The 24,318-nt window shown below is 47.9% G+C and overlaps 1 protein-coding gene across 1 annotated transcript in view; it reads right to left on the reverse strand.

The window, feature by feature from the left end:
- Positions 1 to 24,318, reverse strand: part of AP3B2 (adaptor related protein complex 3 subunit beta 2) — a 63,607-nt gene that overhangs the window by 21,443 nt on the left and 17,846 nt on the right. The window contains exons 8-19 of the mRNA XM_081169283.1: positions 23,044 to 23,220; positions 21,934 to 22,031; positions 18,398 to 18,452; positions 18,080 to 18,151; positions 17,906 to 17,968; positions 13,647 to 13,779; positions 12,940 to 13,049; positions 12,637 to 12,813; positions 7,072 to 7,258; positions 5,968 to 6,086; positions 4,612 to 4,668; positions 2,071 to 2,250 (exon numbers count right to left, since the gene is read on the reverse strand). Of these exons, the coding sequence (XP_081025409.1) occupies positions 2,071 to 2,250; positions 4,612 to 4,668; positions 5,968 to 6,086; positions 7,072 to 7,258; positions 12,637 to 12,813; positions 12,940 to 13,049; positions 13,647 to 13,779; positions 17,906 to 17,968; positions 18,080 to 18,151; positions 18,398 to 18,452; positions 21,934 to 22,031; positions 23,044 to 23,220 (1,428 nt within the window). The remainder of the gene's footprint in view (positions 1 to 2,070; positions 2,251 to 4,611; positions 4,669 to 5,967; positions 6,087 to 7,071; positions 7,259 to 12,636; positions 12,814 to 12,939; positions 13,050 to 13,646; positions 13,780 to 17,905; positions 17,969 to 18,079; positions 18,152 to 18,397; positions 18,453 to 21,933; positions 22,032 to 23,043; positions 23,221 to 24,318) is intronic.

Raw genomic sequence — 24,318 nt, forward strand, 5'->3', positions numbered from 1 at the left:
GGGGGGCATTTATTGTATAAATGCAATAAATAAATACATCACAGTAACCATAAAACACAGGAAAAGAGGTGCAACTCAAGATAAAGGCACCGATCAAAAGATCTGGCTAAAAAATAACTGCAAATAGCTGGAGCCTAAAATCTATGCAGGCGTATGCCAGGCTGACCTTTTGGGTTTTTTCAGCCTGAGGGCCACATTTACTTGTGAGTAATGTCCCAGGGGTCTTGTACCATGGTGGGTGTGGCCAAAGTAGCTGCAGCCACACACACACGCACCATTCTCCATCCTCCATCAAGGCAAGGAGGTGATATTAGCCCAGGTCAAAGACTCATTCCGACCAGGTAAGATGACTAGAGGAGGGTGGAGGGTGTGACTTGGGAAGGCATGGTGTGAGTGGAGCCCCAAGACAGAGAGGGCTGGATGGCTGCAATTGGCTCCCAGGCCTGAGTTTCCCCAGTCTTGTTTTAGGAGATGGAATTCCACAAACATGGGGCACCACCACAGAAAAGACCCTGCCTCCCTGTTGCACGGAAGTCGTTCACATTCTCATAGACATTGCAGCTGGGTGCACCTTGTGTTAGAACAACCACAGCAGTAGCTGGTGCCCATTGAGACTGGTGGGGTGGCTGGAAGGCAGGGTGTCAGGACTAATGACAGGCAGAGCCAACTGATTCTAGTTTTGCTCCCGTCATCGTCCGAGACAAAGCAAGGGGAAGATGACAGGCAGGGCCGCCCCTGGGACTAGCTGTAAATAGGTAGGTGGGGGCTAGCTGAGGGCAGACGGAGGTTGGTGGGACATTGCCCCACGTGCCCTGATGGACCAGCCACCACTGCACTACTATGGGCCATCCTTGTGTCCCATAGGCAATCCAACTAATTCTCAAAATAGCTACTGGCAACTGGCCTGCATCTTCAGTGGCCCAGGTGCCCAGCTCCTTTCCTTGGTCTTCCTTGGTCTACCTTACACCAAGTCGGACTATTGGGTTCAAGTAGCTCAGTACATGGACCAGTAGCAGGCTCTCCAGGGTTTCAGGCAGGGGATTGAACCTGCGACCTTTTGCCTGCAAAGCCATGTGCTCTACCACTGAACTACATGCTGGGAATCTGAATACGTGCAGCTTGACACACAGTCAATTAGGAGTTTGGCTGACAGCCAAGACATTGTAAAGGAGTAAAATCTGCCTAGAGATATAGAGACCTGGAGACAGCTCCCTCATTGGTCAAGCTCACTCCAAGGGATAATGATTTATGGCCTACAGAATGGAATGTGTTAGTAGAGTGTTGAGAGTTAAGAGTTAGTGTGAGAGTCGTGTGGTGAGAGAGCTAGTTAAAGATCCGTGTTCTGTTCTGTTCCTGTAAATAGTAACTTGAAGTCTACTGTATATAATAAACACCTATAAGTAACAAGTTACTGGTTCCTCTTCGTCCATCCTGCCTGCAACTGATTGCTTTCGTGAACTCTGCGTATACTCTGCTAAGGTCTGGCTAAGGTCCTGCCACAGGTCAAAAAGCTGCAAAACACCAATACTACGTCCCTTCCCTTTAAGAGTGGAGCCCAACATGGTACGTGCTGCCCACATGCAGAAGCCGTGGTGATTTCAGAATTCCAAACTTCTCGCATGTCAGAGCTGCTGGTTTAAGCTTGATCACCCACTTCCACTGATAGGCAACACACAAGACAGTATTAATTAAAGTCTGGGAAGTGCTTGCATTTGACTGAAGAAAACTGCACCCTCTAGTGTTTGTGTGCTGGTGGTGTTTCACCATTACAAACTAGTGAAAACTGCTGGAATACAGCAAGCTGCCTTATAGCAGATCAGATGGATTCATCTAGCTAGCTCAGGCATAGGCAAACTCGGCCCTCCAGATGTTTTGGGACTACAACTCCCATCATCCCCGACTACTGGTCCTATTAGCTAGAGAGGATAGGAGTTGTAGTCCCAAAACATCTGGAGGGCCGAGTTTGCCTATGCCTGAGCTAGTTCATCACTGCCAGCTCTTCATAGTCTCAGATACAGGTTTTCCTTGTCACCTGCTATCTTATCTCTTTGAAACTCAAATATGTCAGACTGAAACGGGGACCTTCTGCATGCAAAGCAAGTATTCTAACCCTGAGCAATGGCCCCTTCTCCTCTCACCACTGTCAGCAGATTCTGTTGCCCCGGACTCTCCCTCTGAATCAGAATAGAAGGGCTTCTCAACTTTATCCTTCCTCTTCTCGCGGCTAGTGCACTTGGTCCATTCTGGAACCTGGCCAGAGCAGAGAAAGAGAGAGAGAGAGAGAGAGAGAGAGAGAAATTTCACTACACAGAAGTGAGCACATTAAAAAGGCCTGCATGTGAATGAAATGGGACCAGAAAGAGCAGCCTGAAAGAATGAGAGACTTAGATCCACATCATACCAAAGGGAGTTAATTTTTTTCCTGCATCAGACAAAATAAAAAATAAGTGTGCAATGTCACACTGTAGCATGCAATGTGCTTATTTGCTGCAACTGAAGGCAGGTTGTTTAATGCCATGTGTGCACAAGGTGAAACAGAGACGCATGCAGTTGCTGCATGCACATGGCATATGATGTGCACTTTCCACATGGCGTTGATATCCATGTAGGAATATAGCCTTGTATGGAGCAGCCCTCAGAAGGGTGAGCCAAGATGAGTCAAGGTTTTTGGAATCCTGCTTGATGCACTCAAAGCGCGCATGGCTCTATGGCAGGAAATTCACAGGTTGAGCCAGCGAGTCCCACTCATGGACAGCAACTGCAAGAACTTTGCCACAACTGCAGTTGTTTCCAGGGAGAAGCCTATTGTTTGTGCTAGCATTTGCAGTGGCAGCACAAATCCAATTCACGAATGCACAGAGCGTGGTTCATGATGGGTTTTTGCTATTTTATATTTTTATTGATTTACTGTACTTGTGTATTGACTGCAGCTTTACTATATTTTCTTTTCTCTTAATCTGTTCACTGCTTCGGGGGCCTTAGCTAAAAAGTGGTATATCAATAAACTGATGGTGATGATAATATCCAGGCGGGAATCGCTGCAGCAAAGCACAGCCTGTCCAGGTTCTGGTGCAACACAGGAACTTGCATATTACACCAAGATCAAAGTACTACATCTCCTGTGACTGGCTGCAGCTGTCCAAAATCTTCCTCATAACCTGCAACCTGACCCTTTTAACAGGAAATGGCAAGGACTAAATCTGGGTCATTCTGCACAGAAAGTTACAGTGGTACCTCGCAAGACGAATGCCTCGCAAGACAAAAAACTCGCTAGACGAAAGGTTTTTCCGTTTTCGATTTGCCTCGCAAGACGAAATTTCCCTATGGGCTTGCTTTACAAGACGAAAACGTCTCGCGACTTTGTTTTCTTTGTCTAAAAACAAAGACATGTTTTGTTTATAAAGTTAATTTATTTTCCCTTCAATTTTTGAACTGCTCTTTACAGTATGTGTGACTTTAAAGAGCAGTTAATAAACTGTTGTTGTACCAAATTTGGCTTTGTTTGGACTTTTTTTGACCATAGGAACGCATTAATTGATTTTCAATGCATTCCTATGGGATTTCGTGCTTCGCAAGACGAAAAATTCGCTAGACGACAAAAATTGCGGAACGAATTAATTTCGTCTTGCGGGGCACCACTGTATAGCCTTTCCCTAAGGCCTGCTCTGGTGAGATGGCCGGAAGAAGACATGTGTACAGTGGTACCTCGGGTTAAGTACTTAATTCGTTAGAGGTCCGTTCTTAACCTGAAACTGTTCTTAACCTGAAGCACCACTTTGGCTAATGATGCCTCCTGCTGCTGCCGCGCCGCCAGAGCACGTTTTCTGTTCTCATCCTGAAGCAAAGTTCTTAACCCGAGGTTCTATTTCTGGGTTAGTGGAGTCTGTAACCTGAAGCATATGCAACCTGAAGCGTATGTAACCCAAGGTACCACTGTACATGTACCTAGAGGTTCTGAATCCTATCTTCCCTCCACTTTAGAGTAGCAAACATGAGTTGATTCTATTTTCTCCTCACAGCAACGCAGTGAAGTAGGTTCCATCTAAGGGAAGGAAGCTGTAGCAAGTTCCATGGTAGAGTAAGGCTTTGAAATGAGACCCCCGCTCCCAGCTGATCTACACCCAGTACTGGACCATATATCACCTGACCCTGCTGGCTTACACTTCTGGAGACGGCAGAATTGTTTGAAAGCCTCAAGGCAATCTGTCACCCAGTTAAATGCAGCTTAGCTGTTCAACGGATTCCTTAAAATTGGGTTAGATTTGCACTGGGGTAAAACCAAACAGTTCTGCAGCAAAATAAATAAATGCACACACATCATGGAAGTCACCATCTCAGAAAAAGCATTCCCTCCCAGGTGAGAGAGAACATGAGAATACCTTTGCTAAGATTGTGTTTGCCACCTGCTGTTTATGAAAGGGGCGATCTTTAGCTGATCAAAAGGCATATCAATCCATTAGTCCTAACTGGTCAATTAAAGGTTAGTTTGAACACACTGCACACACAGTCAGAGCTACAGTGCAGAGAAGAAAACTGAAGGAGGAGGAAGAGGAAGGAAATAGCAGCATGAGAGCAAGAGGGGAAGAACATCACTGCACCAGCAAACACCACCTCTATCCGCTCGCCCAGCAGCCCAATGTTGCTTTCCATGGGGCCGACTGACTCTTCCTGAGGAGGGGCGAAAAAGCAGGGGGGTGGGTAAGACTCACAAGAGCTGGGTCAAGCTAAAGACCCACCAAGCCCAGCGCAATGGCCAACCAGCTGTGGCAGCTGTGATGAACCCTCCAGATGTTCCTGACTACAATTCCCATTCACCATTGGCCATGCCTGCTGGGGTGGACAGGAGTTGCAGTTCAGCAGCTTCTGGAGGGCCACCAATGGTTCCCTACCCTTGGCCTATGGGAGGTCCATAATCAGAGTGGCCCACATTCAAGGGCCTTCACGGTGGTGGGGTCCTCCCTGTGGAATGCCCTCCCATCAGATGTCAAACAGATTAACAACTATTTGACTTTTAGAAGACATCTGAAGGCATGTTTTCGATGGCTGGTGCTTTATTGTGTTTTTAATATTTTGTTGAGAGCCACCCAGAGTGGCTGGGGCAGCAGCAGGAACAACAACAAAAACTTTTTTCAGCTGGAACTCGCCAGAACTTTCAGGTGGGCACATTGCCATTCTAAGAGAACAAAGGGGGCATTCATGGTGAGTTCCGGCACCTCTTTTTCTAGAAAAATTGTACTACTACTACAGGTGAAACTCGAAAAATTAGAATATCATGGAAAAGTTCATTGATTTCAGTAATTCAACTTAAAAGTTGAAACTAATATATGAGATCAACTCATGACATGCAAAGTAAGATATGTCAAGTCTTGATTTGTTATATAGGTGAAACTTGAAAAATTAGCATATCGTGGAAAAGTTCCTTTATTTCCGTAATTCAACTTGAAAAGTGAAACTGATACATGAGATAGATTCGTGACATGCAAAGCGAGATATGTCAAGCCTATATTTGCTATAATTATGATGATCATGGTGTACAGCTGGAGAAAACCTCAAATTAACCATCTCAGAAAATTAGAATATTCAAGGACATCAGCAAAACAAGGATTGAAAATGGAGCAAGATTGGACCTCTGAGAAGTGGAAGCACATCTCGCTTTGCATGTCATGAGTCAATCTCATATATCAGTTTCACCTTTTAAGTTGAATTACTGAAATAAATGAACTTTTCCATGATATTCTAATTTTTTGAGTTTCACCTGTACTACTACTACTACTACTACTACTACTACTACTACTACTATAACCATTGTAAGGAAGGCAAGGCAGGCAGGGCCATTGCCTTGGCAGCCATTGTCAGCAAGGGCTGGTGACTCCCTTTTGGGTGCAAAGGGCTGGCAAGCCATTTCACAATGTTTCTCAGAGAAACACCAGCTTTCCCATTACTCCTGGGCAGAGGGGAAGCCAATACCTCCACGTTGCGCACGGATGGGTCGGGAGCTTCGCTGGGCCAGTCCGGGAGCTCCTGGTAGCCTACGGCCTTGGCATTGAGGAGGTGGGAAAGCGAGCCCAGCTGGAAGTGGTCACGGTCTGCAAGGAGCAGCAAAGCATCAGCATCCGCACAGGCCCACCCAACAGCGCCGCCTCCCCACCACCTGTGGCCCTTCGTTAGGCAGAGTGATTTGTGTAAAGCAGGCGGAGCCCAGAGAGAACATAAATCGTGATAATACTTTAAACTGGTCAAAAACAGTATAAAATATGAGGAGAAACAAAAAGAGGGGGTTCATTTTATTTACATGCCTTATTCATAGCATGGAGACGTTCAACAACTACACTTGCGGGGGGAAACTCCCACAGAACTACACAACCAATCAGAGCACAAGTTACCTCAGCAAGGATCATGCCAGTTGCTAGGCAACACCACCAAACACCCCTCTTGGTTGGCTATCTATAAATTCTTTTTTAAAAAATGATTTTCAATTTTATAGGTAAAGGTAAAGTGACCCCTGACCATTAGGTCCAGTCGTGACCGACTCTGGGGTTGCGGTGCTCATTTTATTGGCCGAGGGAGCCAGCGTTTGTCCACAGACAGCTTCCAGGTCATGTGGCCAGCATGACTAAACTACTTCTGGCGAACCAGAGCAGCGCACGGAAACGCCGTTTAACTTCCCACCGGAGCGGTATCTATTTATCTACTTGCACTTTGACATGCTTTCGAACTGCTAGGTTGGCAGGAGCAGGGACCGAGCAACAGAAGCTCACCCTATCACAGGGATTCGAGCCGCCAACCTTCTGATCGGCAAGTCCTAAGCTCTGTGGTTTAACCCAATAATTTTAAAATTATTTTAACATTTTGAAACTCGACTTCCCTTCCGCTCTTTCTGCGGTTCCTTAATTTTTTATATTTTCTGCATATTCCAAATTAACTTACTCATTTATTCATCTATAAATTCTGTTTATATAACTTGTAGGTTAATTCTGAATGAGAACCGATTTCTCCCTGCTGTGCTACCATCAACACACCCATGACCTGTTCCCTCGGCTGCTCCTTTTTATACGTGGCTCCTCACTCTACCTTTGAAAGAAGACTCCAAGATTGGGGCGGGCTTTTGGGCCAGGAAGAGCTTCTTGGCGTACTTGTTGAGGGCCCCACTCTTCTCGGTGGGCACAATGAGCTGGCGGATGAAGCGGGCACGGTCCCGGATGTCATAATTCTGGTCATACTTGGCCAGGTTCAGCACATACTGGGTCAGCAGTTTGCTCTGTGGCAGAGAATAATAATAATAAAGAATAATAAATTTTATTTATATCCTGCCCTCCCCAGCCGGAGCCGGGCTCAGGGCGGCTAACAACAATAAAACAGTACAAAAGCACAGCATAAAAAAATAATAATAATTGCCTGCTCCTCATGAACTGGCAGAACCAAAAAATATTCTAGTTTCCTTTTCTAAAAGTACAGCATAAACAACACTCTAAAATCATTCATTATAAAATTAATTAATTCAAGCCACTGGCAACCATTGGGCCAGGGCTCCGCGAAGATTGCCGAGGGAGGGAGTCAGGCCGTGTCCTGGCCAAAGGCCTGGTGGAACAGCTCTGTCTTGCAGGCCCTGCGGAAAGATGTCAAGTCCCACAGGGCCCTGGTCTCTTGTGACAGAGTGTTCCACCAGATCGGAGCCACAGCCGAAAAAGCCCTGGCTCTGGTTGAGGCCAGCCTAACTTCTCTGTGGCCTGGGACCTTCAAGATGTTTTTATTTGAAGACCGTAAGTTTCTCTGTGGGGCATACCAGGAGAGGCGGTCCCGTAGGTACGAGGGTCCTAGGCCGTATAGGGCTTTAAAGGTTAAAACCAGCACCTTAAACCTGATCCTGTACTCCACCGAGAGCCAGTGCAGCTGGTATAGCACCGGGTGAATGTGATCTCGCAGCGAAGACCTCGTAAGGAGTCTCGCTGCAGCATTCTGCACCCACTGGAGTTTCTGGGTCAGTCTCAAGGGCAGCCCCACGTAGAGCAAGTTACAATAATCCAGTCTGGAGGTGACCGTCGCATAGATCACAGTGGCTAAGTCAGGGCGAGAGAGGTAAGAAGCCAACTGCTTAGCTTGGCGGAGATGGAAAAATGCCGCCTTTGTTATAGCTGCAATCTGCGCCTCCATGGAAAGGGAGGTGTTGAAGATTACACCCAAACTCTTAACGGACGGTGCTAGCACTAATTGCGCCCCCGCAAGAGATGGGAGTTGCCCCCCCAATCCCATATCGCCCCGTCCCAGCCACAGGACCTCTGTCTTCGAAGGATTTAGCTTCAACCGGCTCCCACGTAACCATCCTGCCACAGCTTCCAAACATCTGGTCAGTGTGTCTGGGGCCGAGTCAGGATGGCCATCCATCAACAGATAGAGTTGGGTGTTATCGGCATACTGATGGCAACCCAGCCCAAAACGCCGAACAAGCTGGGCGAGGGGGCACATAAAGATGTTGAAAAGCATCGGGGAGAGTACCGCACCCTGAGGTACTCCACACACCAAGGAGTGGCGCAATGACAATTCCCCCCCAAGCGCCACCCTCTGTCCCCGACCAGAGAGAAACGAGCGCAACCATTGACGGACTATGCCCTGGATCCCCACGTCGGCAAGGCGGTGGTCCAGAAGTTCGTGATCGACCATGTCGAAAGCTGCTGACAGATCTAGAAGAATCAGCAGCCCCGACCCGCCTCGATCCAGCTGTCTACGAAGATCATCTGTTAGGGCAACCAGAGCCGTCTCGGTCCCGTGGCCAGCGTGGAAGCTGGACTGGAATGGATCCAGAGCCGATGTTTCATCCAGAAACCCACCAAGCTGTTCAGCAACCGCTCTCTCAATCACCTTACCCAGGAACGGAAGATTCGAAACCGGGCGGTAATTGGATAGATCTAAAGGATCTAATGATGTTTTCTTTAAGAGCGGGCGCACCTTCAGTTCCCCTGGGAATGTCCCCGTGCCAAGGGACAAATTGATGATATCCCCCAGGGGGGCCCGCACCTCGTCTGGACACGCTCTAATCAGCCATGACGGGCACGGGTCGAGAGGACAGGTGGTGGGCTTTCCAGCTCGGAGGAGTCTGTCCACATCGGCTGGGGATATCCAGTCGAAGTGGTCCAATACTGGACCCGAGGACAGTCGAGGGGCCTCCAGTTCCTTTATTGTATCCAAATTGGCAGGGAGGTCATGGCGGAGCAACAAGACCTTCTCCGCAAAAAAGCTCGCAAATGCCTCACAGCTGTGTGTCAAATTGTTATTTAAATTTGGCTGTCCCTCAAGGGACGTTAAAGACCTGATTATACTAAATAATTGCGCTGGGCAAGAGCTAGCGGATGCAATGGAGGCCGAGAAGTATGACTTCTTAGCAGCCTTCACCGCCATCTTGTAGGTTTTCATAAAAGCCCTATAAGATGTTATTGAGGCTCCGTCACGGGCACCCCGCCATACTCGCTCTAGCCGTCTGAGGTCCCGCTTCATTTTCCGGAGCTCCTCAGTAAACCAGGGAGCCCGGTTTCTGTGGGGTCGCAGAGGGCGCTTAGGTGCAATCTCATCAATGGCTGCCAGGAGCTGGGTATTCTAGCCCTCAACAAGCTCAGTCAATGAGTCGCCAGGGGGAGTAAGGTCCCGCAAGGCTTGGCGGAATCTATCAGGGTCCATCAGCCTCTGCGGGCAAGCCCAAATCGGCTCGCCACCTAAGCAGGGTGGGGGTGGAAAGTCAATCCTGGCTTTCAGAGCGTAGTGATCAGACCATGGCACCTTCATCGAAGGAGACATGATCACATCTATACCTACGCCAAAGATCAAATCCAGCGTGTGGCCTGCTTGATGTGTGGGGCCCGAAACAAACTGGGAGAGCCCTAGTGTCGCCATGGAAGACACCAGGTCCAGAGCCTGTGAGGAGGGAGTGGCATCAGCATGGATGTTAAAGTCCCCCAATACCAATAGGTTAGGGAACTCCAAGGCCCAGCCGGCCACCGCCTCCAGCAGGCCTGACAGGGTGGCTGCTGGTGCGCTAGGTGGCCGGTACACCAGCCAGACAGCCAAGCTCTTCTCGGAGCCCCACACTAGGCCAACACATTCAATGCCGGGGATCGATGGCGATGGTAGAGCCCTGAAAGGACAATCTTCCTGGATTAATAATGCCACCCCTCCCCCCCGGCCCACAGTCCGCGACTGGTGGAGGACGGAGAAACCCATCTCTCGTAAGGTAACTGTTGCCCCTTCGCGCACCCAGGTCTCCGTCACACAAGCCAGGTCGACCTCGTGCGAGATAAAGAAATCTCGCAGGGTGGCGGTTTTATTGCCTATAGACCTGGCATTGCACAGCACCAGTGACGGAGGTGAGTAATCCTTGCTCACCCTACCCTCGTCCCTCGGGATGGAGCGCAGATTGGAAGGGGTACGAGCGTATCCATATCTCGATCCCCTTCGCCTATAACATCTGCCTCAACCGCCATACCTCCCTCGCCCCTCCACGGTAGCAATCCCAGGCCTCATAGTAGCCTCCATTGATGGCAATTAATGTTATTCTTTCACAGCCTAAAGCAATAAAACCTTAAAACAATAAAAACAAAAAACAAAAACAACCCAGAAAACAATAAAACAATACAAATAAAAACTGCAAAAATTACAAATTCATCAAAATCTAACAAATTCCCAAGCCCACCCAAATATCCATCCCACCCCCATATATAAAAAATCTAAAGGGAAAGGAAAATATTTTTTTAAATAAAACATGTTAAAAAGAACTCTGCACCCCTCCGGGTCCTCCTGGGCAGTAGCAGCATCAGTGGCAACAACCATCCTAGAAGACCGCATTGCACAAGAGGAACTGGGCCCTGGCAAAGAGTTGGGCAAGCCAGTGGCCTCCCCAACAGTCTCTTAGGCCGGAGGCAGAAAACAAACCAATACAGAACTACAGCAAAAAGGGCGCTTTAAAAAAAGATGTATTCATGGGATTGCTTCATTAAGTATTTTAATTATGAATATTTAAATTTTAATGTTGGTGCGACTGCACCTATGAGGCATGTCCTTTGCCTTTTGCTCCCCCCACAACACAAACACAAGTCAGTCCATACAGTCGGATCAGTTTTTTGGTGTCCAAATAAATTGGCATGGCTGCCTTACATTCACTAATTTCAATGGGTCTACTATGAACTTAGCTCAGGGGTGGGGAATCTCAGACCTGGAAGCCAAATGTGGCCCTCCAAGCCTCTCTAACTGGCCCTTGGAACACTATCCTGGACACACCCTCCTCCTGCGTATTCCCTGGCTGGAATGTATCCCCGTCCTTGAACAATGCTTCTTGCTTGCCTGGAAGGAGTGGTGTGTGTGTATGTGTAGAAACCAGTTTATATAAAAAAAGATGGATGTCTTTCGAAAACCAGCACCGTTCTGGAGCTTCAGTTCTTGTTCTTGCTTCTCTGTGTTTGGTGCAACCCCCCTGTTGGGTGGAGCTGGGAGAGAGGAGGAATGGCCCCAGCGGAAACAGATAGACCAAAGGTAGGACCTTCTTGGTGACAGCCCCCTGACTGTAGCCCCACTGATTGTGGGTTGCCCTTCTTATGGAACTCACCTGGGACCTACTTTTTGGTGCCACATTATTTTCCTGTGTTTTTGCACAAATTATATTTTAATGCCACTCTTGCTGTTTTTACAGCCGCTGGATGTGTGGGTTTTCATTATTTCTATCACACACATTCAGTCGCTAGAGAATTGGGAAATCTATTTATGCTGAGAAAGGTGGGAGAGAGATGTTCTGAAATAATACATAAATAACATATGTGTGTTAAAACTTAACTGGCTGGGGCTTGTTTCGGAGCTGCGCTCCAGAGGTGCTTAGAGCATCTCAGAACCACAGTGGCAAAATGAGTCCCAGGCTTCATCTCCAGCTCTGGGGAGGTGAATTGCCCAAGTCACTTAAGACTCTGTGGCCTGCCCACCCACCCTCCCTCCCTCCCTCAGACACCTTCGTCCTCTATCTAGGCAAGCAAGAGACATTATGGGATTCCAGGAAGGCAAAACACTCAACGCATATGTGAAGCAGGGCTACTGGAGAGTTTTGAGGGCCAAGTAGAGGCTTGGAGGGCCACATTTGCCCCAGCCCCAAGTCCAAAGTTCCTCTGCCTTGAGATGATTAACACCTTCAGCACAAAACCAGAGGTAAAGGGTAAAGGGACCCCTGACCATTAGGTCCAGTCGCGGCCGACTCTGGGGTTGCGGCGCTCATCTCGCTTTATTGGCCGAGGGAGCTGGCGTACAGCTTCTGGGTCATGTGGCCAGCATGGCTAAGCCTCTTCTGGCGAACCAGAGCAGTGCACGGAAATGCCATTTACCTTCCCGCCGGAGCGGTACCTACTTATCTACTTGCACTTTGACGTGCTTTCGAACTGCTAGGTTGGCAGGAGCAGGGACCAAACAACAGGAGCTCACCCTGTCACGGGGATTCGAACCACAGACCTTCTGATCAGCAACCATCGATCTTCTAACCCACAGCATATACTGTATATACTGTAACCAGTTACAGTATATTAAATATGTGCCCTTGGCATGCAGACAGCAATCCTACCCACCCCGCTAATTGCATTCAACGGGAAAGCTGCCACTCCTAGGAAAGATCTTTACCTGCTTGGAGTTGGTCAGGTAAAGCTTGGCTGCCAAGTTGATGACCTGTAGCTTCACAATGTCCTCCTCGCTGGTGAAGGACTTGGCCATCTTACGCAGCACATCAGGGGCAATCTTGGGCACATGCTCACAGTACTCGCCGATCAGCCATAAGATGCTGGCACGAGCCATGGGTACCTATGCACATGAAACAGCACTGCATCTCCTCTTGAGATCCCGGATCAGCCTTTCCCACTCCCCCCACCCTTTCCTCATCAGAGCCCACCCATCAGGAGAGCATCTTCTGCCAGCTCAGGCCCCCACCTGGATGTTGTCGGTCAGCTTTGCCATGTGCTTGATGATCTCGCTGTGCTGAGACGGCTGCATCTGCAGGAGTTTCTTAATGACAACCACAGACTCGGCCACAACCAGCTCTAAGTAACAGGATGGGGAAAGTGTTAAGGCTGTATGCAAGGATGCTCAATCTGCCTCTCATCTCCCCAGTGGCCGTGTTCCTTTTGTAGAATCACAGAGTATGTGGTCCAACCCTCTGCTGACACAGGAAATCCACTCCTACAAGGAACCCTGATAGGTGGCCTTCCAGCCTCTGATTAAAAACTTCTAACAAAAGCAACCAAGTTTGTAGATCTCATGACTGTGCCCTGGGCAATCTCAGGGGTGAGTAGCCCATCTCACAGCCATAAGGTAGAGCTCCAGTGCTCCACATAGTTCTGCTCCAATAAAAATTTCACAAACTACCGTATTTTTCGCTCTATAACACGCACCCGACCATAACACACACGTAGTTTTTAGAGGAGGAAAATCCGTAGGCATGCCACCCGTAGGCATTTCCTCCATAACACGCACAGACATTTCCCCTTACTTTCTAGGAGGAAAAAAGTGAGTGTTATGGTGCAAAAAATACGGTATATGCCAACATGTATACTAAGAATTGAGCTCTTGCGTCCACCACCCTCTGGACCACACGCCCCGATTTTCCTAGCTATACCGCACTGAAAAAGGGCTCTCACCATCTCGGTTGGACAGCAGCTGCACAAGGCCATTGAGACATGTGTCACGCACTTTGCCAATGTTGGTGGCGCAACGGCCAATGGCCTGGATGGTGGCTGCCACGAAGTCTTTGTCCATGCTCCGGATGTAAGTCTGCAGGAACAAAAAGACACAAGGAGCTGTCTGGGAATGCCCGTGCGGAGATGGGTGTGGCTGGGCCTGTGCCATGCGGGCTGCATGCTAGACCTCAAATGCACCATAATTATTAACGGGAGGGACCATAGCTCAGTGGCAAAGCTCATGTTGTGCATGCAGAACCTTCCTGTATTCAGGTGAGGGAGAATACCCTAGCCTGAGACCTTGGAGCACAGCTGCCAGTCGGAAGCCCGCTATGAATTATTTTTTTACAAGTACTTTGTGGGTAAGGCTGCTTGACTTCATAACAATCTTGGTGCCACATCCACACTGACTGCAGCACCTGCAAACTTCCTGGGATCAGTTTCAGTTGACGTGGCCTGGTGAGGTGCACAAGGTTCATGCCACCCAGGAAAGGGTCTCCTCGAACCCTTTGCCTCTTGGCTTATTAAAGCTTGCTAAGCGGGCATGTCTGAGTAGACACAGTTGTGGTCAATGCATCCTTGCGGAAGTGGTCCTGGCCATCCTGAAAGATGGCCATCCAACCACTTTTGAAAAAAACTTGTGACAACTACTGCCCAGCCACAAATGCCAGCTTTTCAGAGGAGGTGATCCAGAAGGTTGCGGAGTAGCAATTGCAGGTGCTCTTAGACGCAACAGATTTTCTTGAACCTTTTCACTCTGGGTTCAGGTTGGGTTATGGGGCTGAATGGCCCTGAATGGGATGACATTTATTAGGAGAATGCAACCCTCTTTTTCTTGCTTGATCTCTCAGAGGAGCATTGGCCATGGTACCCTTCTGAGCCAACTGAGAGGGGTGGGTATTGGAGGCACTCCTCCACAGTAGTTCCAATCCTATCTCCAGGGTGAATAGGACTGGGTGGTAACAACAACAACAACAACAACAACAATAATAATTATTATTATTATTTATACCCCACCCATCTGGCTGGGCTTCCCCAGCCACTCTGGACAGCTTCCAAAAAATATTAAAATACCGTAATACACCAAACATTAAAAGCTTCCCTAAACAGGGCTGCCTTCAGATATCTTCTAAAAGTCTGGTAGTTGTTGTTCTCTTTGACATCTGGTGGGAGGGTGTTCCACAGGGCGGGTGCCACTACCGAGAAGCCCTCTGCCTGGTTCCCCGTAACTTGGCTTCTCGCAGTGAGGGAACTGCCAGAAGGCCCTCGGTGCTGGACCTCAGTGTCCGGGTAGAATGATGGGGGTGGAGACGCTCCTTCAGATATACTGGACTGAGGCCGTTTAGGGCTTTAAAGGTCAGCACCAACACTTCGAATTGTGCTCGGAAACGTACTTATATCTTGCCCCCCTGGCAGCTGTGCTTTGGGGTGCGGAAGGTACCATCCTTTTTACCAGAGCTGTTTTAACATCTATATGAAGCTGCTGGGATTGGTCATCAGGAGATTTAGGATGAGATCTCATCCACATGCTGCTGATGACCTAGCTCCACTTCTGTTTGAATCAGGAGTGGGTGTGAAGTGGTGGGCTGGATGATGGCCGGTTAAGGGGCTGAATCCTGGCAAGATGGAGATGCTGTGGGCAGGCAATACCCAAACCATGATAATGAGTCAATTGCCAGCTGTGGATAGAGTCGTACTCCCCATTAAAGCAGGTTTGCAGTCTGGAGGAGCTCCTGGCTAGGCGGAGACTATCCGTCAAGGAACTTTTATGTTGGAAGAAGTTCAGGAAACGCCCACTGACGGATTCTGCCAGTGACTGAGACAGACGCAGAATCAGGACTGTCCAGCCAGGAAAGGTTTTTCCAGGCAACCTCGCCGAGAGTGGCGGCAACTTACGCACAAGCAACCCCTAATTCCCATTACATTATTATTATTATTATAAACAAAGACAAGCAAATAAATTAGAGAGTTGCAAAAATAGAACAGAAGTCAACCCCTGTTCAAGGACAGCTAGATCAGTGGCGTAGCGTGGGTTCTCAGCACCCGGGGCAAGGCAAGTAATTTGCGCCCCCTAACCCGTGGATTTTAGCACTCGAGTCTCTTCCGCGGCCCCCCCAGATGTTGCGCCAGGTGCAGCAGGCCCCTCTGCACCCCCCACGCTACGCCACTGCTCCCACCACAAGTCTTCAGGACAGCCATCCGAAGGCTGGCACGGGGAGAAGGTCTCTCCGCCCCACCGCCAGGCTTCGGAGCATCCTTCCGAAGGCTGGCGCAGGGAGAAGGTCTCTCCGCCCCACCGCCAGGCTTCGGAGCAGCCTTCTGAAGGCTGGCGCGGGGAGAAGGTCTCTCCGCCCCACCGCCAGGCTTCAGAGCAGCCATCCGAAGGCTGGCGCGGGGAGAAGGTCTCTCCGCCCCACCGCCAGGCTTCGGAGCAGCCATCCGAAGGCTGGCGCGGGGAGAAGGTCTCTCCGCCCCACCGCCAGGCTTCGGAGCAGCCTTCCGAAGGCTGGCGCGGGGAGAAGGTCTCTCCGCCCCACCGCCAGGCTTCGGAGCAGCCTTCCAAAGCCTGGCGGCGGGAGGAGGTCTCTCCGCCCCACCGCCAGGCTTCGGAGCATCCTTCCGAAGCCTGGCGGCAGGAGGAGGTCTCTCTGCCCCACCGCCAGGCTTCGGAGCAGCCTTCCGAAGGCTGGCGGCGGGAGGAGGTCTCTCCGCCCCACCGCCAGCCTTCGGAGGAGGTCTGAGGACAGTGGGGTTCCTGCTTCCTCGAGGAGGGCCGGCCAAACGCGCCCCCCCAAATGTTGCGCCCGGTGCGGCCGGCACCCCTGGCACCCCCCACGCTACGCCACTGAGCTAGATTAAGGGCACCTTTAATGGTCTTTAAGATAAATTTTGGAATCACAACAGCTGGGATACAGCTCCGAGAATTCCACCCTTTTCTCCTTCCTTAATTTCTGTGACTTCCAGGAGACTCAGCTAATGAAACTGTACAGTCTCCCCTAATGTGTCAAAAACAAAGCCCCCTTGTCACCAAAGTCTCTTTCTAATGACCTCATTCACAACCCTTTAAACCAGAAAAACAGAAACTTCTTGATTTGAAGCAGTCTGCCCTGTGATTATAGGATGCTGGGGACAAACAACAAGGCATAGCTAGTTTATCTTGGGATGGTAAAGCAGTTGTGACTGTTCCTGGACTGGGATACCTTGGTCATAGCAGTTTAGCCACTGGTAACTTCAAGACTGGATTACTGCAGTGCATTCTATGTGGGGCTTCCCTTGAAGTTGATCTGGAAGCTGCAGTTAGCGCAGAATGCTGGCAGGATTGAAATTCTGCCAGCATATAATGTCTCTTCTCAAACAGCTGCACTAGCTGTCAGTGTTACTGGGCCAAGGTCAAGGTTTTACACTATATATATATATATATATATATATATATATATATATATATATCCCTTTGCAGCTTAGCTTGGGACCAATTTACTTAAGACAGCATCTTGCCCCATGTGTGCCTAGTCCATTGCCTTGATCTGCAGAACCTGCACTTTTACGAGTGCCACACAACGCTCTTCCAGATTTGCAAGAAATTGATATTTGGAACTCCATGCCTGTTGCCATTAGCCAGGTACCCCTCACTGGCAAGCGGAAAGTTTTTTTTAATTCACCAAGACTACAAAGACATGTAATTTAGTTGTCTGTCTTAGTTTTTGAAGTGTTAATGATTTTATTTGTGGTTTTAATAATTATTTTAAGGGTAGTTTAAAAAACAAAATATTTTGTGGATTTTAGCTGGTCACTGCTGGAATCAATACACTGGATCAGATGAACTCTCACACCACATCCACAGTATGCATTTAAAGCAGGATATCGCTTTTTAATGTACAGTACAAATGGGGCCTTTGTGTAATGTAATTCTTGAATTTTAAAGCTGGATGCGATAATATGGGTTGATGAATTCAGTGGCATTCAAACAAAAACCCAATTTAAAGTCAAATGCTCCATCTTAACTGGGTTACAGAATGCAATGCGAGAATACGTTTTTAAATAGTGATGGCTTGTTTTGGGTGGGTGATGTGGTTTGATCTTCCTGTGGGTTAGAAACTAGGTTTTGACACTGAGGATGCTAGGAATTTAGCAAGTACAGAGACATTCCTGGCTCTGCACATATTGCTCCACCTCTAGCTCCTTTGCTAAGACCTTCCTCCAGCCCATTAGTCATGCTATACCTGGAACTCACGCAGGATGGTGGAGATGTTGGTCTCGTTTGCAAGGTTGGTCAGAACTTCCAGCTAGGAGGGCAGAAGAGAAAAGGGAGGAGTTACTCTAGGCAACAACAAAAAACAAAAAAGCTGTTATCTTCAGTGCAGCCTAGCCCCCATCTATGGGTGCATCTCACACACCTTGAGGATCTTGATCTGGGTGGGGTCTGTGGATCTGATGTAGAAGCTTTTCAGGTATGGTTCAAACATTCCCTGCAGAGAGAAAGAAGCAAGATCAGCAGCAGCAGTAGCATCCTTGGGAAATCCCATGGTGAGTTCTGGATTTACAGAAGGACCCAGAAAACCTCTCTTCAAGCCATCTGGGCTGCTCCCCATCACTGGTTCAAAGGCAGCCTGTACAGCAGAAGCAGCAGCAGTAATGTGGCAGACATTCAGAGTCCTGGCATTTCACGTCTCCCAGCCCAGGTGAATCCCTTAATAAAGGAAACAGGCACTCACCCTGCGCTTGATTGACATGGTGGCCACGTTCTGAAGCACCACATACTGGACCTCACTGCCATAACAAGAGAGACAAGGACTTGTCAATGAGGCAGGAACACTGCAGGATTCATTGCCAGCAGATGTAAAGATGCCCACCTTTTTTCTTTAAAGGTTTCGACAAATGCATGAAGCTCAGGTCTGCCAATGGTCATTAAGAGACAAAACCAGAGCCTCTGTATTCAAAGAGGCAGTATGCCTCTGATTAGTGGCTGCACTGACAAACAATGAGGGAATGCTTTTCCCCCCGGCATGCTTTGCTTTGCTTGCAACGTCATCCAGAGACGTCTGTCGGGAGTTGCTAAGCCAGAACCATAAGAACGTAGACACAGCCTGCTGGCACAGGCCAATGGCTCATGTGGCATCCTGTTCTCACAGTGGGCAACCAACTCCCTGTAGGAGACCTGCAAGCAGGACCCACGCACAAGAGCTCTCAACTCTCCCTGCGGTTTCCAGTCGCTGGTATTCAGAAACTTGACTGCCTCTGAAAAGCCACGGAAACCGAAATGACTGGCAGAATCCGAGACCAGGGAAAAGAGACAGCAGAAGAGGATTGGAAGAAATTCAAGAATTATCTTAAGAAACATTGCAAAATTAATGAATGTTAGAATGATGTTGCTTTAGAAATTAGGTGGATTACAGCTGTAAATATTAAGTCAAAAGAAAAGAAAGGTTAACAACTAGATAAAATTAAGGGTGAGGATTTGCTGAACTAATATTTGAAATTGGAATGCAGAAAGGGGAGGTATGAGGAGGTCGGTGAAGTAAGTTTTAAGAAAATAAGGAGTTGAAATTATACTTGTAATTTTTTTTATTTTTTTCTCTGTGTTTGTTTGTATTATTGTGTCTGTTTATATAATTTGTGAAATTTCAACAAATATTAAAAAAAAGCCACGGAAACCCCCAAGTTCAGGCAGGGCTTTGTGGTAATCCACAAAGTACATCTCCCTGAAACAGGGCTAGCCTTTTGGACTACAACTCCCATGATCACCAACCCTTAGCTACGCTGGCTGGCGCTGATGGAAGTTGGAGTTCAACAGCATTTGGCTCCTAAGGCCCCAATCCTGCCCTAGGCAGTTGAGGGCACTATGTTCATTACTATTACATTTATAGTGTACCTTCCTTCCTTCAAAAAAAAAAAAAATTAAATTTTTCAATTGTTTAATAGAAATTAAACAAAGAACAATACATAACACTGTAAACACACTTATGTACATATTTTCCAAAATGAAAACTAATAAAAAAGAAAATGAAAAATAGAAGATATAAAGAAAAAAGACAAAAGAAAAGAAAAAATACTTTTCATAACCTGAAATATTACCAAATTCTTGCTTCAAATACTGCAATATATAAATCTTAGTTAAAATATTATAAAAGACTTCCACCGCATTCACCACACGTCTCTTAGTTGTCTTGCTCACATTTACATCTGTTCTTCAATCATTTCCCTTCCTTAGATTCTTTCATAATCAATCAAATCTTTATGTTCTCTGTATTCTTCACAAGGTTAGTCTAGACACAACCAAACTTTCGTATTTGAGCCCTGCTTGTATAAATAATCATTTAAACATTTCCATTGTTTCTGAATTAAATTTTTTGACTTATGCCTTATTAAATCCGTCAATTGTGCTAACTCCAGGTACTCACAAAGTTTACTTAACCATTCCCCCTTTGTTGGAATATAATTTCCTTTCCATTGACTGGCTACCAACATTCTCGCTGCCGTTGTTGCCTACAGAAATATGATAATTTTATCTTTCGGAATACCCTTATTCAAAATTCCTAATAAATATGCTTCTGCCCAGTGCACCTTCATTTCAATGAGCTCAACGTGTTGTGCATTGTCTCCTTCCTCTCCATTTTACCTTCCATACAACCCTGCAAGGTTGAGTTAGAGGTTAGTGTTATGTACACCATCTCACCCTGGGCCAGCAGGGGGATACTGTAGATAGTTCAGGTCCACATATGCAAATAAGGGATCGAAAGTGACGTTCAGTGATTGGATAGTTACAGAAAATGGTTACTGTTGCGTTCTAGTGGAGCTCTATATAAGCAGGCTGGCTGAACCCTTCAGTTCAGTTCTGTTCTGGCCTGTGAATAAACAAGAGCTGTTTGACGAATCGCTGTGCCGTCTGATATGTTCACCCACAACTTAACACTGGGGACGAGGGTGGGATCGATGGACAACAGAGCACAGCCAGATGCAGCCACCCTCTGAGCGGAGCTGAATCACTGAGCTGAAACGCCGAGCGAAATCACTGAACAGAACCAATTCAGAGCTGACCGTTCTGGCTAGAGCACTGTGTTCCATCCATCGCCTCCACATCGGCATCGGAACCATTGGCTTAACTTGTGCCTCTACCACCGTTTGCGCCAGCCTCTGAATCGTAGGACTCCTACCTCGCTCGGTTCACTGCTACCTCCAAGCGCCCAACTTAGAAGACATCTGAAGGCAGCCCTGTTTAGGGAAGCTTTTAATGTTTGAGGTACCACAGTATTTTAATATTCTTTTGGAAGCCGCCCAGAGTGGCTGGGGAAACCCAGCCAGATGGGCGGGGTATAAATAATAAATTATTATTATTATTATTATTATTATTATTATTATTATCAACTTATTTAAAGGACTATGTTGTTGGACATGTAATACTGTTGGTCTAATGGAAGCAGGTGAAATGTAACCGATATGCTTTTGTGCCTAATTGAACCATTACGTGTAGTGCTGTATATAAGGAAACCATTACGATTGTAACTAATGCTGTATCTCAGTGGGGAGGGGTGTTATGTACTGAAGTTCTCACCCTGGGCCAGCAGGGGGATACTGTAGATAGTTCAGGTCCACATATGCAAATAAGGGATCGAAAGTGACGTTCAGTGATTGGATAGTTTTAGAAAGTTGGTACAGTTACATCGCACTGGAGCCCTATATAAGCAGGCTGGCTGAACCCTTCAGTTCAGTTCTGTTCTGGCCTGTGAATAAACAAGAGCTGTTTGAAGAATCGCTGTGTCGTCTGATATGTTCATCCACAACTTAACAGTTAGGCTGAGGGTCTGCAGCCGGCCAAGGTCACCCAGCAAGCTTCACTGCGGAGCGGGTTTTTGAACTCTGGTCTTCCAGATCCTAGTCCAACATCCCAACCACTACACTAAATTGGCAAGGGAATTTTGGAATTGTAGCTCTGTATTGGTTTTGGATTCTGTTCACTTGACTCATCTCAACAGTTATATATCCAGCTATATTCTAGAAAAAGGCACAGGCTGGCTAGAACCCTGAACAGGAGTGTGCCCCACTGCAATGTTTTGTTGCAGATCTCACACGTCCCTTGCAGACACAGCAAATATAATGGACTGTGGTCAAGAGCTTAGCTGGTTTCCTAACAGAAATGCACAGCTCTGCCCTGTCCTTGGGATGTTTCCAAGTAAGAGGGAGCAACTTCAGGAAAAGGAGAGAAATAGAAAGAGAGAGAGAGAGACTAGAAGGAGGGGAGGTGTTTGCAGACCTGTGGCTCCGGAGAAGACGCACCAGTGCCTTAGCGATGACCCCAACTTCAGCCTTTGGAGCAAGGTGGAAGTAGAGCTGAGCAACCGACATCACTACCTGCAGAGAGAAAGGGTTTGTGCCATAAGGCGTCGAAAGCTAGGAAACAGGATTCATTTGTGCTTGCTGCATCTACCAGAAAGACTGCCTAGAAGACCACTAAGATCACCTAGCCTGGAAATGGGCATTTTCTGCTGTTGCCCCTGAACTGAGGGATGCCCTTCCCTCTGCTATAATTGAAATTGCAGCCTTTATAGGTCTTTACATTGCTGTTTTACTGGTTTTACGTTTTATTTTTGCTTCAATTATATATTGCCTGTTCTTTTTTAGACTGTACACCGCTTAGAGATCTTTGAAATATTAAGCAGGATAAAAAGGTAAAGGGACCCCTGACTGTTAGGTCCAGTCGTGACCGACTCTGGGGTTGTGGTGCTCATCTCGCTTTATTGGCCGAGGGAGCTGGCGTACAGCTTCTGGGTCATGTGGCCAGCAGGACTAAGCCGCTTCTGGAGAACCAGAGCAGCGCACGGAAACACTGTTTACCTTCCCGCTGGAGCGGTACCTATTTATCTACTTGCACTTTGACGTACTTTCAAACTGCTAGGTTGGTAGGAGCAGGGACCAAGCAACGGGAGCTCACCTCGTCACGGGGATTCGAACTCCCGACCTTCTGATCGGCAAGTCCTAGGCTCTGTGTAAACCACAGAGATTAAGCAGGATATGTATGCTTTTAAGTGAATAAAATAAAATCCACCACCAGGGGGCACTGTTCCAAGCCCCAGGTCATCTGCACTGGGCCAAAGACCTTTTGCCCCTTCCCCCCTTTTTTGAAAACTTTTCTTACAGAGTAGCTGAGCATGCACAACATGCATCTATACATATCAATTAACATATGCAAATTGTATGCAAATCTGCACATGGGGTGGTGGGCTTTCCTCGCTTGTACTTGGGGAGAGATGGGTTGCCTGCACCCATTTCAGAGATTGTGGTGGCAAGGGGAGCTGTCGTTCCTAAGGAATTCTGCCTCCCTGCAGGGGAAGCACTGGGGGGTGCTAGAGAGGGTGGTTCTCACCGCAGCATTGCGACTCTGCAGCAGGGGCTTGGTGTTGCGCAGAAGCAGGCGGTGGTCGGGGTCCATGACGTACGGCTTGCGCTTCACCAAGGACGCCGGCTCTGCTTTGTCGTCCTTGGAGTCTTCCTCTTCGGAACCGTAAAAAGCTTTCTCGGAGCTCTCTTCCAGGAGGGACTCCTGCCAGGCACAAGGGAAGGAGAGGAGGCTGTCAGGATATTTAATAATAATAATAATAAATTATTTGTACCCCGCCCATCTGGCTGGGTTTCCCCAGCCACTCTGGATGGCTTCCAACGAAAACCAAAAATACACTAAAATGTCACGCATTAAAAACTCCCCTGAACAGGGCTGCCTTCAGATGTCTTCTGAATGTCAGGTATTGTTTTTCTCTTTGACATCTGGTGGGAGGGCGTTCCACAGGGCAGGCGCCACTACCAAGAAGGCCCTCTGCCTGGTTCCCTGTAGCTTTGCTTCTCGCAGTGAGGGAACCGCCAGAAGGCCCTCTGCACTGGACCTCAGTGTCCAGGCAGAATGATGGGGGTGGAGACGCTCCTTCAGGTATACTGGACCGAGGCCGTTTAGGGCTTGAAAGGTCAGCACCAACACTTTGAATTGTGCTCGGAAACATACTGGGAGCCAATGTAGGTCTTTCAAGACCGGTGTTATGTGGTCTTGGCGGCCGCCCCCAGTCACCAGTCTAGCTGCCGCATTCTGGATTAGGTTGTAGTTTCCAGGTCACCTTCAAAGGTAGCCCCACGCAGAGTAGTTTCAGAGAAGAGGCCAGGCCAAAAATGGTTGGTTAACAGAGGGACAGCTTTATTGTAACTGCCACCTAGAGTTGAAACAGTGGTATAACAGTTACCGTACTTTTCCATATATTAGATGAGGTTTTTTTGCTCTAAAATAATGTTCAAAATCAGGGGTCGTCTTATACACGGGTAGTGCAGAAAGGGGACAGGTGATTGGTTGCAGCCGCAAGCAGGAGCTTGTGAGCGGTGATTGGGTTGGTGATTGGTGGCTGCGGCAAGGGCTGTTGTGATTGGCTGCTGCTGTGACAACTGGGTGTGCGATTTTCGGCTGCTAGTTGCGAGTGGGCAGACACTTGGCGGTTTCAGCATTGCGTGTTATTGGCTGCATTTTTCAGTTGTGGGAATGATTTTTGTTGGTCGTCCCCCCACCAAAAAAGCTCAGAAACTCTGGGCAATCCTCCCCCAAAACTCTGGGCCATCTTCCCCCATTTCCCTAAATTGTAGCCCCCCAAAATAGGGGGTGTCT

The sequence above is a fragment of the Podarcis bocagei genome, assembly GCF_964188305.1.
Source record: "Podarcis bocagei genome assembly, chromosome: 14".
In the NCBI taxonomy this organism is placed as follows: Eukaryota; Metazoa; Chordata; class Lepidosauria; order Squamata; family Lacertidae; genus Podarcis; species Podarcis bocagei.